The following is a 19,373-nucleotide window of genomic DNA, read 5'->3' on the forward strand; positions in this document are numbered from 1 at the left end:
AGCTAGTTCTTCTTAAAGAAAACCAGTTTACAGGCTACTTGGAACTCTGTAAAACATCGAGGACTCCCGAAAGATTAATGGAGGCTTATACTAGGACTTCACTTCCGGCATACAATCTTAATGTGTCATCTCCCGAGGGAGATGACAACAATTCTGTACAAAAGTGAATAAAGAGGTATTCAAAATTAATTCCTTTTCATTTATTCTATCGGTAATCAAAAGTAAGTATAGATTTTATTTTTTATTTCTTTTTGTATAATATATAATTTATATCATAATTTCAGGTTATTGTTTTATCAAAGTCTTACAAACAAATTATGGACCTGAAAGGATCCAGTACCCAGAGTAAAGTACGACAGTGTTTTCAATGTCAGGGGGACACAGAATTCTACTGTAACACGTGTAAATATGACCTATGTCTACAGTGTAAAGAGAGACATGTTACCAATACCCATAAAGTGGTGTTTTATCGAACAAAGTATAGCAAAAGAGGCTATGCAATACAGTGTAATGTACGACAGTGCTCTGAATGTAAGGGGAACACAGAATTCTACTGTAACACGTGTAAACATGACCTGTGTCTACAGTGTAAAGAGAAACATGTTATTGATCTCGATACTGTATACCATGATCTTGTGATTTACCGTGAGAAATACAAAAAGAGTTTAAAACGGGAGACTTGTGTGAGACATCCAGATATGATCTTTGAAAAGTACTGTTATTCATGCGAACTTCCCTTTTGTGCCAAATGTGGAGAACACAGAAATCCCAAAATTTTTCCTTCTTTTCTCCAGTGGAAAAAACACAGAAAACACAAAATACTGGACATCAGAACAGCTTATGAAAGAAAACGTCAACAACACAAAGGAATCATCCAAAACATCAGATTTAATACTCTCTATAACTGTTGTTTTCTCCTATCTAGAATCAACACTGATTTAAAAACTCGTCACACAGAAATCTCCAACTTTCAATCAGAGATGTCAGCCAAAGCGCATAGACTAAAGGGACTCATCGACACTGTCATATGTGATGTTAAAATCAGACTTATAAGTTTAATGATTCAACAACAGATCAAACAAATGAACAGTCACCTTGCGAGCATAGAGAACTATGAACACAGCTATGAAGAGTCAGCAAATAGACCCTTCAAATTCCTCTTTTTCATTAAGAATATCGAAGTCCCCATCCTAAAAGACACTCCTAATCTTACACAACTTGCCCGTTACTCTCTTAAAGAAGAAAGCAACTTGGAGGATGTACCCGAGCTTTTGAGTGAAATTCAAATCATAGAGACTGGAAAAAGACAAGTGAGAGATGAATGTGTACTGAAACTGATGTCTAAACCAATGTTAAACAAAATCATTACTGTCACAGGTGTTTTTGGTGCCAGACATATTTCTTTTGTGTCATCAGACCGGATGTGGGTGAGTGATGGTAGCAATCTCACCCTGACAAACACAGACGGTGACGAATTACATCATCTGACAGATATAAGTAGTGGTTGGGGAGTACACACAGTGAACATTGCAGGTGATCTTATTTATATAGACAAATATCGTAACATAAACAAATTATCTTCAGATAACAGATCAAAGTCTACACTGATAATGAATACATTCATGTACTTTTGGATGCCACTCTGTGTCTACTGCTCCCCTTCAAATGGAGACATTCTGGTTGGGACGTGGGATTACATAAATACAGGCATGATAAACCGTTATAATAGTGGGGGATACTACATACAGACAATACAAAAAAACAACACAGGTCAGGAACTGTATAGTTATCCTCTTTTCATCACAGAGAACCACAATGGAGATATTATTGTGTCTGACGAGTTCTCTCATGATGTAGAAATTTCAGAATGTGGAGAAATAATTAAGTCTGAAACTGGCCGCTTAGTTGTGACAGATGGTAGAGGAAAACATCGCTTCTCCTACGAAGGCCCTCCTTCGGGATCAAAACTTGGACCACTAGGTATTTGTACAGATGCGCTGTCACACATCCTGCTGTGTGATTCTAAAACCCACACTGTACAGATGATTGATAAGGATGGCTACTTTCTGTCCCTGGTTCTAACAGGGTTAATTTCACCAAACAGCCTGAGTTATGACAACAAAAGTCACCTTCTTTGGGTAGGATCATTTAACAACGAAGTTTGTGCTTACAGATACATAACCAGACAGGACTCTCTGACAGGTAATTGTAATACCGTAAAAGATACCTTAATACACAGGATCATCAAATACGTAACTATTACTCTATTGAAAAAAAAAAACAACAACGTAGAGATAACGAGCAGTTATCGATCCCATATAAAATTTTACAGACAATACAAATCTGTAAACAAGGTATATGATATGGAGCCCTCAAAATTCCAAAGATAGGATGAGGTGTCTCGAGCTTGGAGAAGTATACATCCATAGTTGTACAATACATTTTGTTTAATAGTTATAAGTAATGTTTCCCTCAGTTTTTCATTAAAGAATTATACTTTTATAAAATAATGAAGTTAAAATGTGTAGTCTTGAAAAACTACATGTATTATATCTTAATCTTAAAAATTTGACTTTACATCTGAAATATGTATGACTGCCGTCAAGAGAGAAGGACCTTTTAGGTCAAATTTTCATAAATAAAAAACTTCTGGTAAATTATGATATAATTAAATATAAATAAAGTTTGAAAATATTTCACCTTTTTCAGTATCCTATGAGCATTTTTGTAAAGCAAATCAAAACAACTTTGACGTTACTCACTGAAAACGTAATGAAGCCGCCTGCATCTAATTCGGTTTCCAAAAATTCTTAAAATTACAGATTATTTATTACTCAATCGATTTGACGATTATAAACTTGAAAAAAAATATTGAATTAAATATTCATTTTTTTCTTCGAAGCGACTAATAATAAATTGTTCCTACGTGATTTCTTTTGTTATTACTATTTTCATACCATTTTAGAGCAGATCTAGTTACTGTATTTCGTAAAGGAGGGAAGTGAGTCTAGACAAAATCTTGGGACGGTTTATGATATAATCAGAAGGGAATAATGATACTTGTTTAAAAACAAACAAATTATTCTTCTTATATGAAATAATCTAACTCAATTAAAAAAATATACATAAAACATTTGTTACACTTAAACATTCAAAGAAATTTAAGAAGAGAGAGAGAGAAAGAATCCCAGAAGGACACCGCGCGCAAAGCGAGGCGATTACAAATATTTCTGCACATTCACCTTTTTTTTTAAATTTTGAGGCACCTGTGTCCTGTTTCACTTGAACACAAAATTCGTATATTTTTTACACGGACCTCTACTATGATCTAAAAATGATTTATGAATATAATATTATTTAACAAAAGATGATGAATTGTGTTGTCCTTGTCTCTTTTTTATGTATTCACATTAAACGCTGCTTGACCTTTCTGTGCAAAATACAAGTTCCATTACAATTTTGACAAAATTTATTTGAAACTGAAACCGTATGAGTACTAGTATATTTTTACTCAATAAGGGCGGGCCCATTTAAGTGGGGGGAGGGGGTAGCTATATTTTTTTTCAGTTGTGGGTACTTTCAACTCTTAAATATTCCTTGACAAGCAAAAGAAAAGTTTTTTTCGGCCATGAAATGTTAACTATTCATTTTCGTACGTGACATTGGCTCACTTGATAGAAATGGGTTTTTCACATTTCGACGCAATTGTCTTAACAAATAATGAAATATTACGTCCTATGCACGTTTATGTTTTTTTGGATGAGGCGATAAAATTAAGTAATAATCTACCGCTCTAATTTGACTCTCTTTCGCTTTAAATATTCAGGCAAACCATTTTTTCCTAGTTATTTCTTCACAACATACCAAACATATCAAAATACATGTCTATGAAATATACTTTTCAATATCAAGACTTTTTAACATGGATTAAAAATTATGCCTTTGTAAATTGCTCAGAAAACAAAACGAGACTACTGTATTCTTGTTGTGTCAACTTGTATGGCAATAATTTACCTCGTTTTAGAAATTGTTCATGTGTAGAGATTGCTCTTGCGTATCGAATCAGCTTTGAGATATAAACTCCGTATGCAGGTGATGAAGGTATATTGCAGAAGAAATAAGGGAAGTTGGCGATAGAAAAGGTTAAGTCATCACGTTTATCATAGAGCTTGGTTGTTCGATTACCATTTACGTCTTTTTCAAGTAAATATCTATGAAACAGAAGTGTCGGACTCTATAGTATCTTTTATCTCAAGTTCACCAGGATATATTGTATCGACATTGGAATGGAAATTATCACTGTTAGTTGACAATACGTCATCGATATATCTTAATGTTGAAGGCCACAGCAAGTATTTTCTTTTTTTCGTGTATAAGATTTTGCACAACTTCTGCTCCATATTGATACAGAAATAGGTTTGCTAATAACGAAACGAAATTGGAACCATTTGGATTTCCAATAGATTATTGAAGACCTAGTCTCCAAAAACCACATAGATATTGTCAATCAGAATCTTAAGCACCTTTTTGATGTCAACTTCAGACTTCTTGTGTGTGTGCGATCTGAAGTGCTTTAACAAAATAATTTTGCAAATGACCAATGACCAGGTTAGTAACTTTACGAGTTTTTATTGAAAAAACAGCTGTCAATGATATCGATAAGCCTGGGCTTTAATTTTTCGTGAGGAATGGTTGGGAAAAGTTGAAAGTTTTAAGTTTTAAGCTGTTAAATTTGATAAAAGTATTTTGTATTATGAGAAGAAACCTTACGTAATTCTGCATTTGATGATGTTATATTCTTAAGGGTTATATGTACCTAGATTTTGTACAAATAACATTGAAAACAATTTTTAAAAAGATCAGTTTAAGAACATTAGTCAATCTCAAAACACATTGAACACAAACTTTTAAAAAGATTAGAGATTGGATCAGGTGCCATAGAGGCGTAATATTCCTTGTTGCTAAGCCATACTGCAATGTACTGATATAAACTTATTCATAGAGATGGACAATTAACTCTTTGCCTCTTGCGCCGTCTGTGACGTAATAGTAGCATTACATTTGTTACTTTTTGATGACGTTATCCTTTTCCCCACAGCGCACTTGCGATTACGTGCTTAAAAGACGTGGTTTTGAAGATAAATATTTACACGGTGTATGTAGCGTTTTATTGCAAAAATGGTTGTTGTTTTTTTTATCGCCATAATATTTACGCAAATATTCTTAGTTGAATTCCCATATTTTTTCAATAGTTATTTCCTTTTATTTTGTTTTTAAAATGATTCTGTCGTGTGATTTGTTAAATTCTTATCACATTATTAAAACGTTTAAAATCTTAATCTTCCTCAAAATATTTAATTTTCCAGACAGGTTTTCATTTTCTCGTTACTTATAAAAGACGTCACTCGTCAACCCCCCCCCCCTTTCTTTATTTTTCCGGGTCATATGATGAACATTTCAGCGGTAATTGCAGAATCTTTTAATAAATAAAAACAGAAATGAGATTTAAAAGAGAAAAAATATTTCCCGTGAAGGTTTTGATAACAGTTATTTTACAGAATTTTTAAAGACTAAAATAGAAGTTGTAGCTCTCAGTATATTTGTTTTTATTTGTATAAAAAAGTTATTTAGATATTATTTGTGTCATGGTGCGGTACTTTTTCTTTTGATGTTGGCCATACTTTAAATCAGATAGAAAACTTTTGGCTGAATTCTAACGTACTATAACTTCTAGGGGGCGGAGCTTTGCCGTACAATTACTTCCAATTTACCGTACAATAACTTCCGACAGAATTCGATGGTTTTTAAATATTTCTTTTTCAATTTCCGTACACAATATCAAGAGGAAACATGAGAAATCTCAGAGAATCTACCCCCCCCCCCTTCACTCTATAAATGCATACGTGACATACGGGGTAATTGAACAAAAAAGTAATTGTACTTGACTGTAATTAATAAATTAGTTTTTGTAAAGTAATTATAAAGCAATTAATTACATGATTTATAAAGCCTGTAATTTTATTGAAGAGAAAGTCAAAGTAATTGTAATTTGATTTATTACTTTTTAATGTAATCGACTCCATCCCTGAATTACGTGAAAATCATTTTAAAGAGAAATACATGTAAACTCATTAATTAACTGCTTTAAACAAAAAATAAAAACAATACACAGAATTTCACTAAAAACAGGTATAAATATTCAAATGAAAACGAGATAATTTAAATCTGACAACATTGAAAACACGCGCAGTTTGATGATTTTCTTAAAAGTACATATTTCCTGGGTTCCTTGAGTTACATGCACACTGATATATGTTCGTATAATATACTTGTATGCATGCGGACTTTTTCACAATGCATTCCATAATTTTGACGACTGTGGCTACCGTACTCCATTCGGATTTCCGGACATGCAACCATATTCGTAGTAACAGTAATGAAGCGGATCATTTTGCGGACGGATCCAGTTTTCCAGTACCTTATGGTTTTTTGAAATATTCATACAGCTTAAATAATCAGGAAATACAACTGTGCTACTTCACTAAAAACATGTAAACAAACTTGGCGCCTTGCCTTACATTACCGTACAAAGGGCAATAACTCTATGTTCATAATCACACAAAATTCCATGTGCACAACAAATAATCTAACAACCGATAATTTACATAATTAATCAGTTCTATTTAATCATTAAATTGATATGATATATAAAATACATACTGCTATGAGACTAATAATTATCAATCAAAATTTCACTACACGTGGGTCAAAATGGCGCCATGTATAAAACCACCCTAGCCATGCTTGTACAAAAAATGCTCTACATACAGAGTAATCGTTATAAATATATAAATCAGAAACATTAACTAACAAGATCAGGACGTTAAACGTTACTATGAGCATATATAAGATGCATACATAATTGCTAATTACCTTGTTCTCCTGACCAAGTCGCTAAGTTTTGTCGTTCTTTCGTTCACGTTTGGATGTACAAAGATGCTGGGCGGAAATTACGTAATATACAAATAGTAGCCGGACCCAAATATAAGAAGACTGCCTATCCGGAATTATTTTCCAAACATTGTTACACATGTGATTCACAAAAAAATATTGTAAATAAAATAGACTCCAATAAAATTATAGTAAAATAAAAATTATGACATTTACATTACCCTTCGAAAAAATCAAGAGTTAACTGTTCATTCACAAGGTGGATGTCAAATGTGTTTGTCCGTCTGTCTAGCTGTCTTTGTGTCTGTCCGTAACAAAGTTTTGATTGCAGTTCTCACAGCATAAACTCATCACATATACATTGAAATTTTAGCACATTCTTCACTTCTGCATATGATGGGATCCTTTTTTGTTAAGATGCCAGCTGCCTGTTTATCCGTTAGCACACATTTTGTTGTGGCATGCCATATGGTGGGATTTATTTTTGTTTAATCTGATGTCAACTTCCTAATTGTCCGTGCATCTGACCGTAACTGAACTTGTGTATTTTTTTTTAGGATTAACGAAACATTGTATATTCACATCAGAGCGGGGTATTACTAGTAAGTTTTGTAGTATACTTGCATAAAATTTTCCCGATTACCTTGTTTTATGTATAAACGTATGTTTTTAAAAATCAAAACATACGAGTATGTGCAACACTTTTTTACGGATATTGGAACGTTAACTTGATTATGAATCATTCAAATTTTAATTAACCTACATCTTTTTCAACATGATATTGTCATTTCTTTATTCCATTGTCATTGTGGAATAAGGCGGAAACAATAAGATTGTAAATTTACGAATATGAATTTAAATCGAACAAGAAATAAAATTAAATGTAAATTAAAACAAAGCCTTTTTCCATGAAAAAAAACTCTTTTCTCCTTTTTTTTTTGTAGTTTTACCCATTCCTTCTGTAAATTTCTGCACACGCTTTTATCAAACTTTTACATAAAAATTCATTTTTCGAATTTAATAAATTCTGGATCAAGGGTCCAATCTCACACAAGATTGGGGGATATCTACATCACCAACCCGGTTTTTCAAGTGGTAGGCTTATTTAATGTCAAAAGAAAGACCTTCTTCGTTTGTCTCGAATCCCGAGTTTTGTCTAATAAATTGAACGACTAGGACATATTAAAATGAGAAAAGAACTTTTATTTGCGAAATATATTAGAATAACATTATATAAAATTTATTTTTTCATCATTTATTGCCATACAATCAAAACTTTACGCATTATTTGAGCAGAAAACGTTTAAAACGAAATGTGCGTTAAAGTGCGTGATTGTGGGGTAGAGGTATATGCGTTAAAGTGCGTGATTGTGGGGCAACGGTATATGCGTTAAAATGCGTGATTGCGGGGATGGGCGTTAAGCTATTTGTATACATTCATATTTTTCTAAGGTCATAACAAAGTAGTAGTTTGCAAACATGAACAAACAGGGGTCTGGGAAGGGAAAGGGGAGAGGGTAAGGAGTTATCTCTGTTTACCTTAATGGTTGAAAAGTCCTGAAATACGCAGGTATGTTAAGGAAGCATATTAATCATTTCTTGGGAAATTTAGAATTTTTAAAGAAAATTCAGTTTGATAATTTACCAAAACTGCTAAATAAACGTATACTTTTATTAACTATTGCACAAAGATAAAAGGATGTCTAACGCAATGACGTGCATCACCACCACGGCACGTGGCTTCTATTTATAGCGAAATGTTCCTTAACCAAAACCTAACAGAACAACAATACCCCGAAGTTTAATAATTCTTTTGAGTAAATAATTTTGTCGAAAAAGATTTACTTTGCCTAAAAAGTACTGCTTGAATCCCACTGTCCCGTCAGTAAAATAATTATTCCACACATTCGTCCGAAACCTAACCCGATGTTTTGAAATTTCTACATATGAACCGATATTTTTCGTAAAACCATGCTTAACTCGGGATTCTATTATCACTTTCCAAGAATTTGAGAAGGCAAACTTTTCATCTATACAGATGTCTTGAAATACCCTGCTTATTGTTGTTCTGTGGCATTATTTTTGTCAGGAATAAGGAAAGGCCGACCGGGAAATGTATATTGTTGACTGTCTTCAAAAGAGAGTTTAATCGATGAAAATTAACAAGCATACCTGTTTAATTAATGAAACTCCATATGAATTTCACATAATTTTTACAATATTTGCTTTTAAATTTCATTTTACATATCTTTGTACATGCGGTCAAAGCCAAATTCTTTTTACACGACATGATCGATTCGTAAGTTACTTGATGAACACATTTGACCTCATCAGTGGTCGATTTTAATCAAAATGAGAGATACAGCATAACAAAATAAATACAATTCATTTTTGTTAATGTTTACCCGTTTCTATTCATTTTGTAGAGTAAAATTACATCTCTAAATACCAATAGTTTGAAATGTATTGTTCTAAAATTGACGTCATGTCACCTACTGTGACGTCATAGTGTAGCACTGATTTAATCAAGGTAGAATATTTTGTATGCTTCCTTATCACCCCTGCGTACGTAAATGTAAACCTCAAATCTGACTTGTCTTTTATTTGCAAGTGGTGATGTCTCCATAGAAGAGAACAATTCCCTAGAGGGACAGTTGTATAACAACAAAGAAAGAAATGACTTAAAAACACAATATACATGTACATGTTTATTAGTCAACGGATATTCTTCTGATATCTCTAGTTCTCCCTTGAAACAGAAATGAAGATATCAATATTGTAAGAATTATTAAGTGTTGAAAAGGTTGTGCCTCTAAAATTGAGTAGCTATGATTTTGAATTAACTATACCAGTTTAGCTTGAATTTGCTACTTAAAATACCATCGCCATTTATTATCATACTGTTTTTCTGAAATGTGCAGTTTTTCTCAACATTGATACAGGTCAATTATTTTCAGCTTTTGAAAACAATGCATGAAAAAACGACCTTTTAAAAACTAATACTTTCCAAGTACCGGTAATTATGTTTTTAGCTCATATAGTTTTTTTTCTGATTTTGTTTATCACATTTTGTTAGTCATCAATCTGTCCGTTTGTAAACTTGTATTACATTTTAACTTCTTCACTAGAACCACTGCACTAATTTCAACCAACCTTGCAACAATGCATCTTCTGGTAAGGAGGATTCAAGTTTGTTCAGAAGAAGGGTCTTTCAAGGGGTGAATTTCAAGAATTAGTGAAAAATTCGTGATGTCATTTAGAAAAATCTTATCCTTGACCTTGACCTCACCTTTCATAAACTCTGTATAGCTCAGTTTTAAAGATAACATTAGAGAAAGTGTAATCAAACTTCATATGTTGATGTTGATGCATAGTGATGTAACCTATTCAACTGCATTAACATTTTTGACCACAACTTACTGTAATCAAGCGTCAAATGCTGATGCCTACTGATGTGAGCTTTTCAACTGCTTCAAAATGTATATTTATCAAACTATATTTGTTGATTCAAACTGCTTAGAGCTATCAATTGCGTCAACTTTTTTGATTTTGGCTTTTCCTTTGATTTACGTTTTTGGTCTTTTACCTTTCTGTGGAAAGACCTCTTTCAATAAATACATTTTGTCTTTGCATTATTAATATGTACTTTTTTAACTATTTCTAACATTTCATTCTTGTCCCCGAAGCTTGACCCTTTCAAAAGTCATTGTCTCTTACTAAAAAAAAGTTATTGCTACTCCTCCAAAACCACAAACCAAAGAGACATAAAACTTTCACTAATGTCTTTAGGGTAGTTAGACACAACTTCGATCGATTCAGTGCGAAAGGATCTGATGGCTCCTTGTATAAGTTATTGCTCTTAAAAATATTTGCGTTTATTATTAAACCTTATAACTTTATGACTAAAATGCATAGAAACATAAAACCAAGGCAATGTGACCCTTGACCTATGGCCTTGAAGATTCAGTCAAGGCCAAAGGTAAAAGTCATTTCAAATTTAAAAAAAAAACATTTTTTCTATCTTAAAAGTTTTTTTTGAAATAATTTTTCAATGAAAATTAAGTTCAGAGAGTAAAATATAAAAAAAAAAATCAGAACTTTAAAGGAGGTGGATAGGACTCTAATTGTTACAGTTCAATTGGTTTACATGCTTAAATAAGTGTTTGTCTACGTTTTAAATACATGTAAACGATTTATGATATTTTCATCAAACTCGATATGCTAATAGTAAATGCATACTGAGGTAGGCTTTTCAATTGCATCAACATTTTGACCTCAGATTTTCCTTTGACCTTGAACTCTCCTTCCTTAAATAGGTTTTAAGATCAGTTTTGAATAAATCAATCAAGATATTTTATCAATCCAATATGCTGATATGTATTACTGAGAGCTATTCATCTGGATCAAAATTTTTCGCCTTGCACTTTCATGTGACTTTGACCTCGAATCTTTTAAATTTGTATTTTGCTTTGTTTGCTTGGTTTTAAAGAAATAATTTCAGATATTTTGTATGTATCCATTATACATCATTTGGTGAGAAATTATAATCGATATACATTTTTTTTAGGTTTTGAAAAAAAAATCTTTTAACATATTTTCATTAAACCTCATACACTGATATAAATATGCTTATATAAAAATACTGATATAAAAATACGACTTTTCAATTTCATACATAGCCATTCCCCACGATAAATTAAGGTCCAGTTTTTTTATATCATTGACAACTGCTTTTTTAAAAAAAAACTCGTGAATTTACTTACTTGGTCATTTATTTTGTTAAAACACACACTGATTGCACACTAGCACTCAGAAATTGACTTCAAAAAGATTCTTGTGATTTTGACAATATCTATAATATTTTTGGAGACCAGGCCCCGGGATCATGAAGCATCTTAAGCTTAAGTCAAAAAATGCCTTAGATGCTGAATTATTTTAGATGTCAAGCAGCCCAAAAGGAAAATGCCTTCCGATTTTGTATCATCAGTCTGCTGTTGTATGCAAATTATGAGTTTCCTTTAACAAGTTTTAAAGATTTTATAGATAATTGAAATTTTGAATTAAGTCTAAGTCTTTTTCATGATCCCGGGGCCTGGTCTTCCAACAATTTATTGTAATTCCCATAAGTACCAATTGCGCTCCGTTATTAACAGACATATTTTTGTATTCATATCAAGCAGAATTTGTGCAAAATCTTATCCTTGAAAAGAAGAAGGAAACTTGCTGTGGCCTTCAACTCAGCATTTAGATATATCGACGACGTATTGTTTACAATTAACAATAGTAATTCCCATTCCTACGTCAATACAAAATATCCCGGTGAGCTTGAGAAAACAATTCCACAGAGTCCTACACTTCTGTTTCATACTTGGATATTTCACTTGAAAAAAAGCACGAATGGTAATCTAACAACCAAGCTATATGGTTAACGTGACTTTAACTTTTCTATCGTCAACTTCCCTTACTTATGCAGCAATATACCTTCATCACCTGCATGCGGCGTTAAAATATCTAAGTTGATTTGATACGCAAGAGCTACTCTACGTATGAACAATTTCGAAAACGAGGTAAATTATTGACAAAAAAGTTCATGAAACAAGAATATTTGCAGTCTCTCAAGTTCTTCGGTCGATACAATGACCTTGTCAGTAAATACAATTTATTGAGTCAAATGCTGAATGACGTTTTTCATACTAATTGTAAGTCCATTATTTATTCACTGACTTGACGACGGATTTTCCCGTTATTTCCAAATTATAACAAGGAACAAACGGCGGGTGTGACCGGTCACCAGGAGATTCTCACTTCTCCATGGCACCTGATCCCACCTCTGATGTTTTGGAGGTCCATGTTTGCTCTGCTCCTATTTTGTATTGTTTTATGGAATTTGATATTGAATACGTTTCGTTATTTTCTATCCTTCATTCATGTTTTGTATAAATCATGACTCCATGAATTTAGGAATAGCTTTTTTTTCCTGCCCCTATTTGTCATCCGCATGAAAATGCAAATTTTGAAACCATTTTACACATCCACATGACAAAACCAATTATTTTTCAAATGATCATGATTTAAGGCTAATGCATAAAATATATGGGTAGTTCTGAGAACTGGTGTGTTTAAACATGTTATTTTTTTTTAATTGACAACCATGTGCCACCCCAGGGTCATAAAATATTTTGAGTTAGATCGAGGCTTTAATGATCATATAGAGAAAATACATAAATTCTCTAAAAATATTCTCCTGTGTATTTATTAGATGAGTTTTTTTTTTACAAGTAATAGCTATTACGTAGTGAGACAGTCCATGTAGAACATTCTATCGGTCTAACACTAATGTAACTTGACTGTTGCTACCTTATAGCTGACCGTTGATCAATAATTTTGTGCTGGTGCATATCTATATTTGTCTGCCAAAAGTAAATTTTGTGACGATCATGGGAATATTGTCACAGCAATATAATATTTTAGTATTTATTTATAAGGTATGGATATCAAAGAACTTAAAGAAGAAGGGGCTCAAAATCTCAATCACGAAGAGGACAAAGATTAGAACCATATAGGTCTGACTTACAGTGTACATAGACAGAATAATGGTGAAATTTATTCTATGAAATAAATTTCTCTAAACATTTTTAAAACTATTCTTAAATATTTGAATATTTATCACAAACTTAAGTGAAGAACAGATAGTTTTAATCGCTTGTTTTTCTTCTTGCTGATGTCATAAAAGAATTATATAACTTTAATTTTCAGGTTGTGATAACCCCAATAATGATGTTTGGATAATATTTAGATTTTGTATTGGATTTTTGATTTCCAGTTAAATGTTTCGTGAAAAATGAGAAAACTTTCAATTTTGAACACATGATAAAATTCTGAATATAAAAACTGTTTGTGGACTTATTCTGTGCTCTTCATTTATACAAGATCTCTGTCAAAATTGCAATTTATGGTTTTGTTATTTCTCAAAAAATTATTTGAATGCCGTCATGAGAAAAGGGCTCTTATCTTTTGACGTCACAATGCTCAGAAAACGACGTCAAAGTCGCGATATTGTAAGCACGGAAGTGTTTTTTGTTGACTGCATTTTGTAAACAAGAAATAAAATTGAATTTCAAAGTGTAACAAAAATTTCAAACTTGATGCTTTCATTTTTTAATAGGTATATGATATTTTTACTTTTTAGTATGTCAATTTATTTAGAATTTTGTTTACGTATTTAACTTGATGTTGATATGCATGACATTGGACATGCACATCCCTAGTTCTGGAACAGCGATTAAAACGATGTCTATGCATGACTAAATTAAAGATGCTGCATATTTGTTTTCTGAGCAATTTACAAATGCTTCCATTTTTTAATTCATGTTAAGAAGTCTTAATATTAAAAGTTAAATTCTATATACATGTATATTTTTTTTCAGAGAGAGAGAGAGAGAGAGAGAGAGAGAGAGAGAGAGAGAGAGAGAGAAATTTATGCACATCAAGTAATTACCCTTCTCATAAGCGCTACTTTTTTCCTGAAAAATATCACCCATTGTTCTTACCTAATTATCAAATGTGTGGAAAACGGGAACACACCAAAATATATACCACAATTCAAAACGTAATTAGCCATTTTAATTTTAATCCGTACTTAATCATTCTGATGTACCCCGATAGCCAGCCTTTGTTGAAATTTCGATTTTAAAATTTGTGTTAAAAAGGGGGGGGGGGGTTAAGAAGACAAGCCAAAAAAAAAATCGAATAAAAAGACTTGTGAAAGTTAAAGCTAAGAAACATAATCCCTCCTTGATTGAAAAAATATACTGGTAAGATGGGAGATCCAAACCTACTGCATCAACAATAAATATTTTTTTTACTAAATTAACAGTAATAGAATATGCTATGGAAAAAAGGAGGATGGGAATGCTACAGAAATGTTGCTGAAATGAATCTTGTTTCAAAAAAATAATTTAAAATGATCAAATAAATACATTCAAAGGAATTGTATGCATTTGTAGACTTTTCCCAAAAGCATTATACCCAATGTTGAAGAAATTAACAATATTACATCGACAGTAATATTATGAATGAGAATATTTATAAACGAAAAGGAAAAAAACTATAGATTAAGCGAAGGAATTTCTTGCTTATATCAGATATATGGCTACATCTCTTGAGAACACATCACTGAAAGAGCAAAAAGTATGTGACAAATGGTTACATGAATGTAATTTCCAAAAGTTATGTTTTTTTTTTTTTTAAATCTTTAAAAAGTATAATGAGAGTGAAATATATATATCACTGACTATTAAATTCATGATATAAAATAAATAAGTCACGTTTTGCGTTGAAATCTTCAACTTTGATAAATGTATCAAAATACCCCGCATATCTCGATCGACATTTATTTCTTACAGTTCTGTTGAAATCGAGATAAGATCTAGACTTTATATCATAATCCTAACATGACTCTATGGAAAGGAATTAAGAAACAAACACATTTTTTTCTGTTGTTAAAGAAAATATTGGCCATTACAGTCGCACGCAAGAAGCAAGGGAGGTGGGGGGGGGGGGGTGGGTTACATTGAAAGTCTGGACCCCCAACCTCCACACACACACAATTTTTGCTGCAGCATAGTCAAATTCGTGCACTATAGGACAAAACAATAAGGCAGTTTATTATGTTTGATTAAGAAAATTGGATACTGAAATCTTGACTGAACCTATCCCCCCCCCCCTCTCCCAAACGACGAAATTGGATTCGAGTTTCGACAACCCCCCCCCCCTTTTTTGGTTGAGTAGTTTAGTTTCTTAATGGTAAATTTATTTTTTTCTGGCTGACCCCCCACCCTTTTCCAAACGAGTTGTGTGGGGACAGGCGAAGATACGAGTCAAATGTTTTTTTTGTTTTTATGTTTGGTATGTTTTGAAGTAATAACTAGGGGAAAATGGTTTGCCTAATTATTTTCAGCGAAAAGCGAAAGAGAGTCAAATTAGGGCATTTTGATTTCTTATTTTCATTTTTTTTTCAAGTATCGGTTATCAAGTAGTGATACAACACTATACTCTACTGACACATATATTTTAATGGTTACTCACGAATAGAGATCAGGTTAGAAACCCCTGTTTGTACAGATACACTTTGTTTTATGTTGTTACTTTTCAAATATCAGTCATCAAGAAATGAGTTCATATAGAACACTATATCAATGTTACTTTAATAACTGTACTGTTTGCTCAATAACAGTGGACTGTTGGTCAATAATATTCTGCTGTTTCAAAATTATTCATATTGGACTTTAGTATTTTAAACGGTCATGTTCAACGTAATAATGTCACAGTTTTAAGTATATTTTTAAGGTGTGGATAAAAGAGAACTTCGAGAAGAAGGAGCTCAAAATCTTAAATATAAAGAGGACGAAGATTAAAACCACACGGGTCTGGATTACAATGTACAAAAATATTAAGGCAAAATAATATACTCTTAACTTTTAAACATGTTTAATTTTTCTAAATAAAATTTTCAAAACCTTAAATGAAGTTTTGACGGGTCTAATCGCTGGTTGAATTTCTGGTCTGGTCATCATAAATTCTTTTTCTTGCTAATTACACACATTTGAATTTTATTTTCAGGCTGTGACAACAACCATAAAATTTGAACTGATTTCAATTTCGGATTTTCAAAATAAAGTGTCTTGAAAAATAAGAAAAAAATTAATCATGAAGTGTATTCTGTATTATTCAATTAATAAGAATATTTGTAAAAATTTTCAATAAATGTGTTTGTTATTTCTTTAAAAAATATTTTCATCACATATGGGATGTTCCAGCAAGAAATATGAATGTATATTTTTACATCCCTTTAAATTGAAAAATGCACGTCTTGAGGATGCTTCCATATTTGCATGACACATCATGACTGTACTTTTGAAAGCTTTTATCCTATACATTTGGAAAAAAAATATCCTAATTTAAGAGAGTTGAAATTTAACAAAAAAGTCATCATCATGCATGCACAGAGAAAGAAACAGATAACAAACTTTTAAAGCTTTTACATATTGTATGAATTCAAGTTTAGTTCGGTCAATAAATATCCGTTTGTATATGATTGGGGCCAAAATATAGAATTGGTTCGGGGAAGGGAAGGGAGCTTTAAAAATCTAACGAAAAAAAAAAGAAAAAAAGATGGACGTTGTTCACAATTGCTATTTGGCCCTTTTTGCAAGTTATTTTTTTACTCAAATTGGATCGGTGCTTTATTGTATGCTAAACAGTTAATATTAAAATTTAAATTAATCTACTCTCCAAAACCCCTACCAATCTGTGTGAAGTCAACTTTGTATGGACTAGGATGAGGAGAGTAATTTGTTCAAAAGAAATATATTGAAATAGCAACTACTTCAAGGTATAAAATTCTTTAAACAAAACAAATCAGGCACTGGGCAAACAAAAATCTATTAAACATCAAAGGTAGGTTCAGTTGCCATGCAGAAGTGAGCATCCCTTGTCAACCGCCGTGTACTCCTTGACATGGTCAGAAAATTGCCCAGCAATTGGTATGCAAAATGAAAGTCAGTATTTGAATTTAACATAGATTGTAATTACTGACAAGGTCATTTAATCGATCATAGAACTTACAAAATACTGACTACATATATTTTTGTACACAACTTGTTTGTCAAGAACTTACCCCGTTTTAGAAAATGTTTATATATAGAGCATATGCTTTTGCGTATCGAATCAACTGAAAGACGTCTGAGAGATATTTATTGCCACTATTTATGTTGTTCAATCCTTTCTATTGAAGTTTGAACCGTGCCGAATTCGGATAAAACCAGAGCAAAATCAGTATGGGCTAAACTTGGTGCGATGGTGTAATTTTACTAGTATGTAATGAATTACTTTTTACTCACTTAATCAAATAAAGTGAAAAGAACAGTAATAATGCCAAAAATCCAATCAAACAATACAAAGAATGGATAAATAAAATAAAGTCGTCGCGAATAAAAGTTGGTTTACAGTAATACAATGAATGGATGGCCTTAATACCCAATTTTGGATCTTTTTGCGACTACTCTACTAACTATAAAGGAAGTCAATCCAAAATATATTACAAGCAATAGAAAGAACAAGGCATACAGTGTTATTTTAGGTAGAACATTTGCACAAAACCAATGCCTTGTTGTCTTGAGTGAACATTGATGCACCGATACATTTGTGTAGTCTTGGATTTTTGACATGTATCCGGCGTAGTTTTTAGGTCACGGAATGAATAATAATACGAGGCAAGTCTATTGGTCAGCGTATTTTTTGACATTTCTCTCTCTCTCTCTCTCTCTCTCTCTCTCTCTCTCTCTCTCTCTCTCTCTCTCTCGAAAATCTAACACGTGTTTGGCATATTATATTATATGTATGTCACTATGATTTTTTTACATGCGTGAATAGGCAAAATTAAAAAAAGAAATTTATTTCCCTAATTCTGAAAACGGCAACCAAACATAATGATTGAGGTCAGGTTGAAGAATACCATTTGCACAAGTACACTAGCAAGTAGACATCACGTGTTGAACTGAAATATTTAATAAGTCAATCAAAGTGATAACAATACTCAGCTATGTTAAGGACCGATATGGAAAATGTAACCTTTGCACCGTTTTAATATGTATTGCTTCTTTTAAAAAAATTAACAAAGCAACTGAATACTTGTAGAAAATATAATATAGCTATCAATTATGGATAGGACTGGGTCGTATTTATTACCAGTTATATCGCACGTATCAGCTGTTTGTCACGTGACTTGTATAAAAATAGAATTGTTAAGCTGAATGTAGGAAATGGGGATAGTGCAAGGGCATACGCTTGTTTTTCAAGAAAGAAATTGATACACATTAAAAGAGGTTTATATCCTCTACCCAAAAAGTGCTGGGAGCTAGTCAATGCTGTTTGCGAAGTACTTAAAATTTTGCCGAAAATGCTTATAATAGCTAAAAATTTCCCCTTTGCTTAAATTCTGTTATAAATAAAATTAATGTTATGCAGACCAGGATCAGCTCCCAGCACTTTTCAAAATATACACTATATAAGCAATAAATATTCCAAATTTCAGCTCAAACAAAATAGTCTATGCCCTTGCACTTTTGATGTAAATCACGAATTCGCTCATCGTTTGAGCGATATTCTCTATATTCTTTATCTCATTGCAGCTTCAATGCTACTAGATAAATTCATATTCTATACACATTGTATTAAATAAATTAATTTGTTTTAGTTTTAATGATTAGGTCTAAAAAAATAGCAATGGTATCATGTTTATTTAAGCATTCTTGTAATTATTAAACCAGTGTATCTAGTCCTTTAGATCACCTGTGCTGCGTCATGTCAAGGCTGATGACGTCATATTTGACAAAAGGCTTTCTTCTATTACTCGACTGTAT

At 32.2% G+C, this 19,373-nt stretch overlaps 1 protein-coding gene across 1 annotated transcript; it reads left to right on the forward strand.

The window, feature by feature from the left end:
- Positions 1-317: 317 nt before the first annotated feature.
- On the forward strand, positions 318-16,367 carry LOC134243637 (uncharacterized). Its single transcript, XM_062725880.1, has 2 exons — positions 318-2,202; positions 16,300-16,367. The coding sequence occupies exons 1-2, from the start codon at positions 318-320 to the stop codon at positions 16,365-16,367; spliced, it is 1,953 nt and encodes a 650-aa protein (XP_062581864.1).
- The last annotated feature ends 3,006 nt before the right edge of the window (positions 16,368-19,373 follow it).

Source organism: Saccostrea cucullata, unplaced genomic scaffold (assembly GCF_032062105.1).
Source record: "Saccostrea cucullata isolate Sc308-1 unplaced genomic scaffold, CSIRO_AGI_Scuc_v1 ctg4481, whole genome shotgun sequence".
Taxonomy (NCBI): Eukaryota; Metazoa; Mollusca; class Bivalvia; order Ostreida; family Ostreidae; genus Saccostrea; species Saccostrea cuccullata.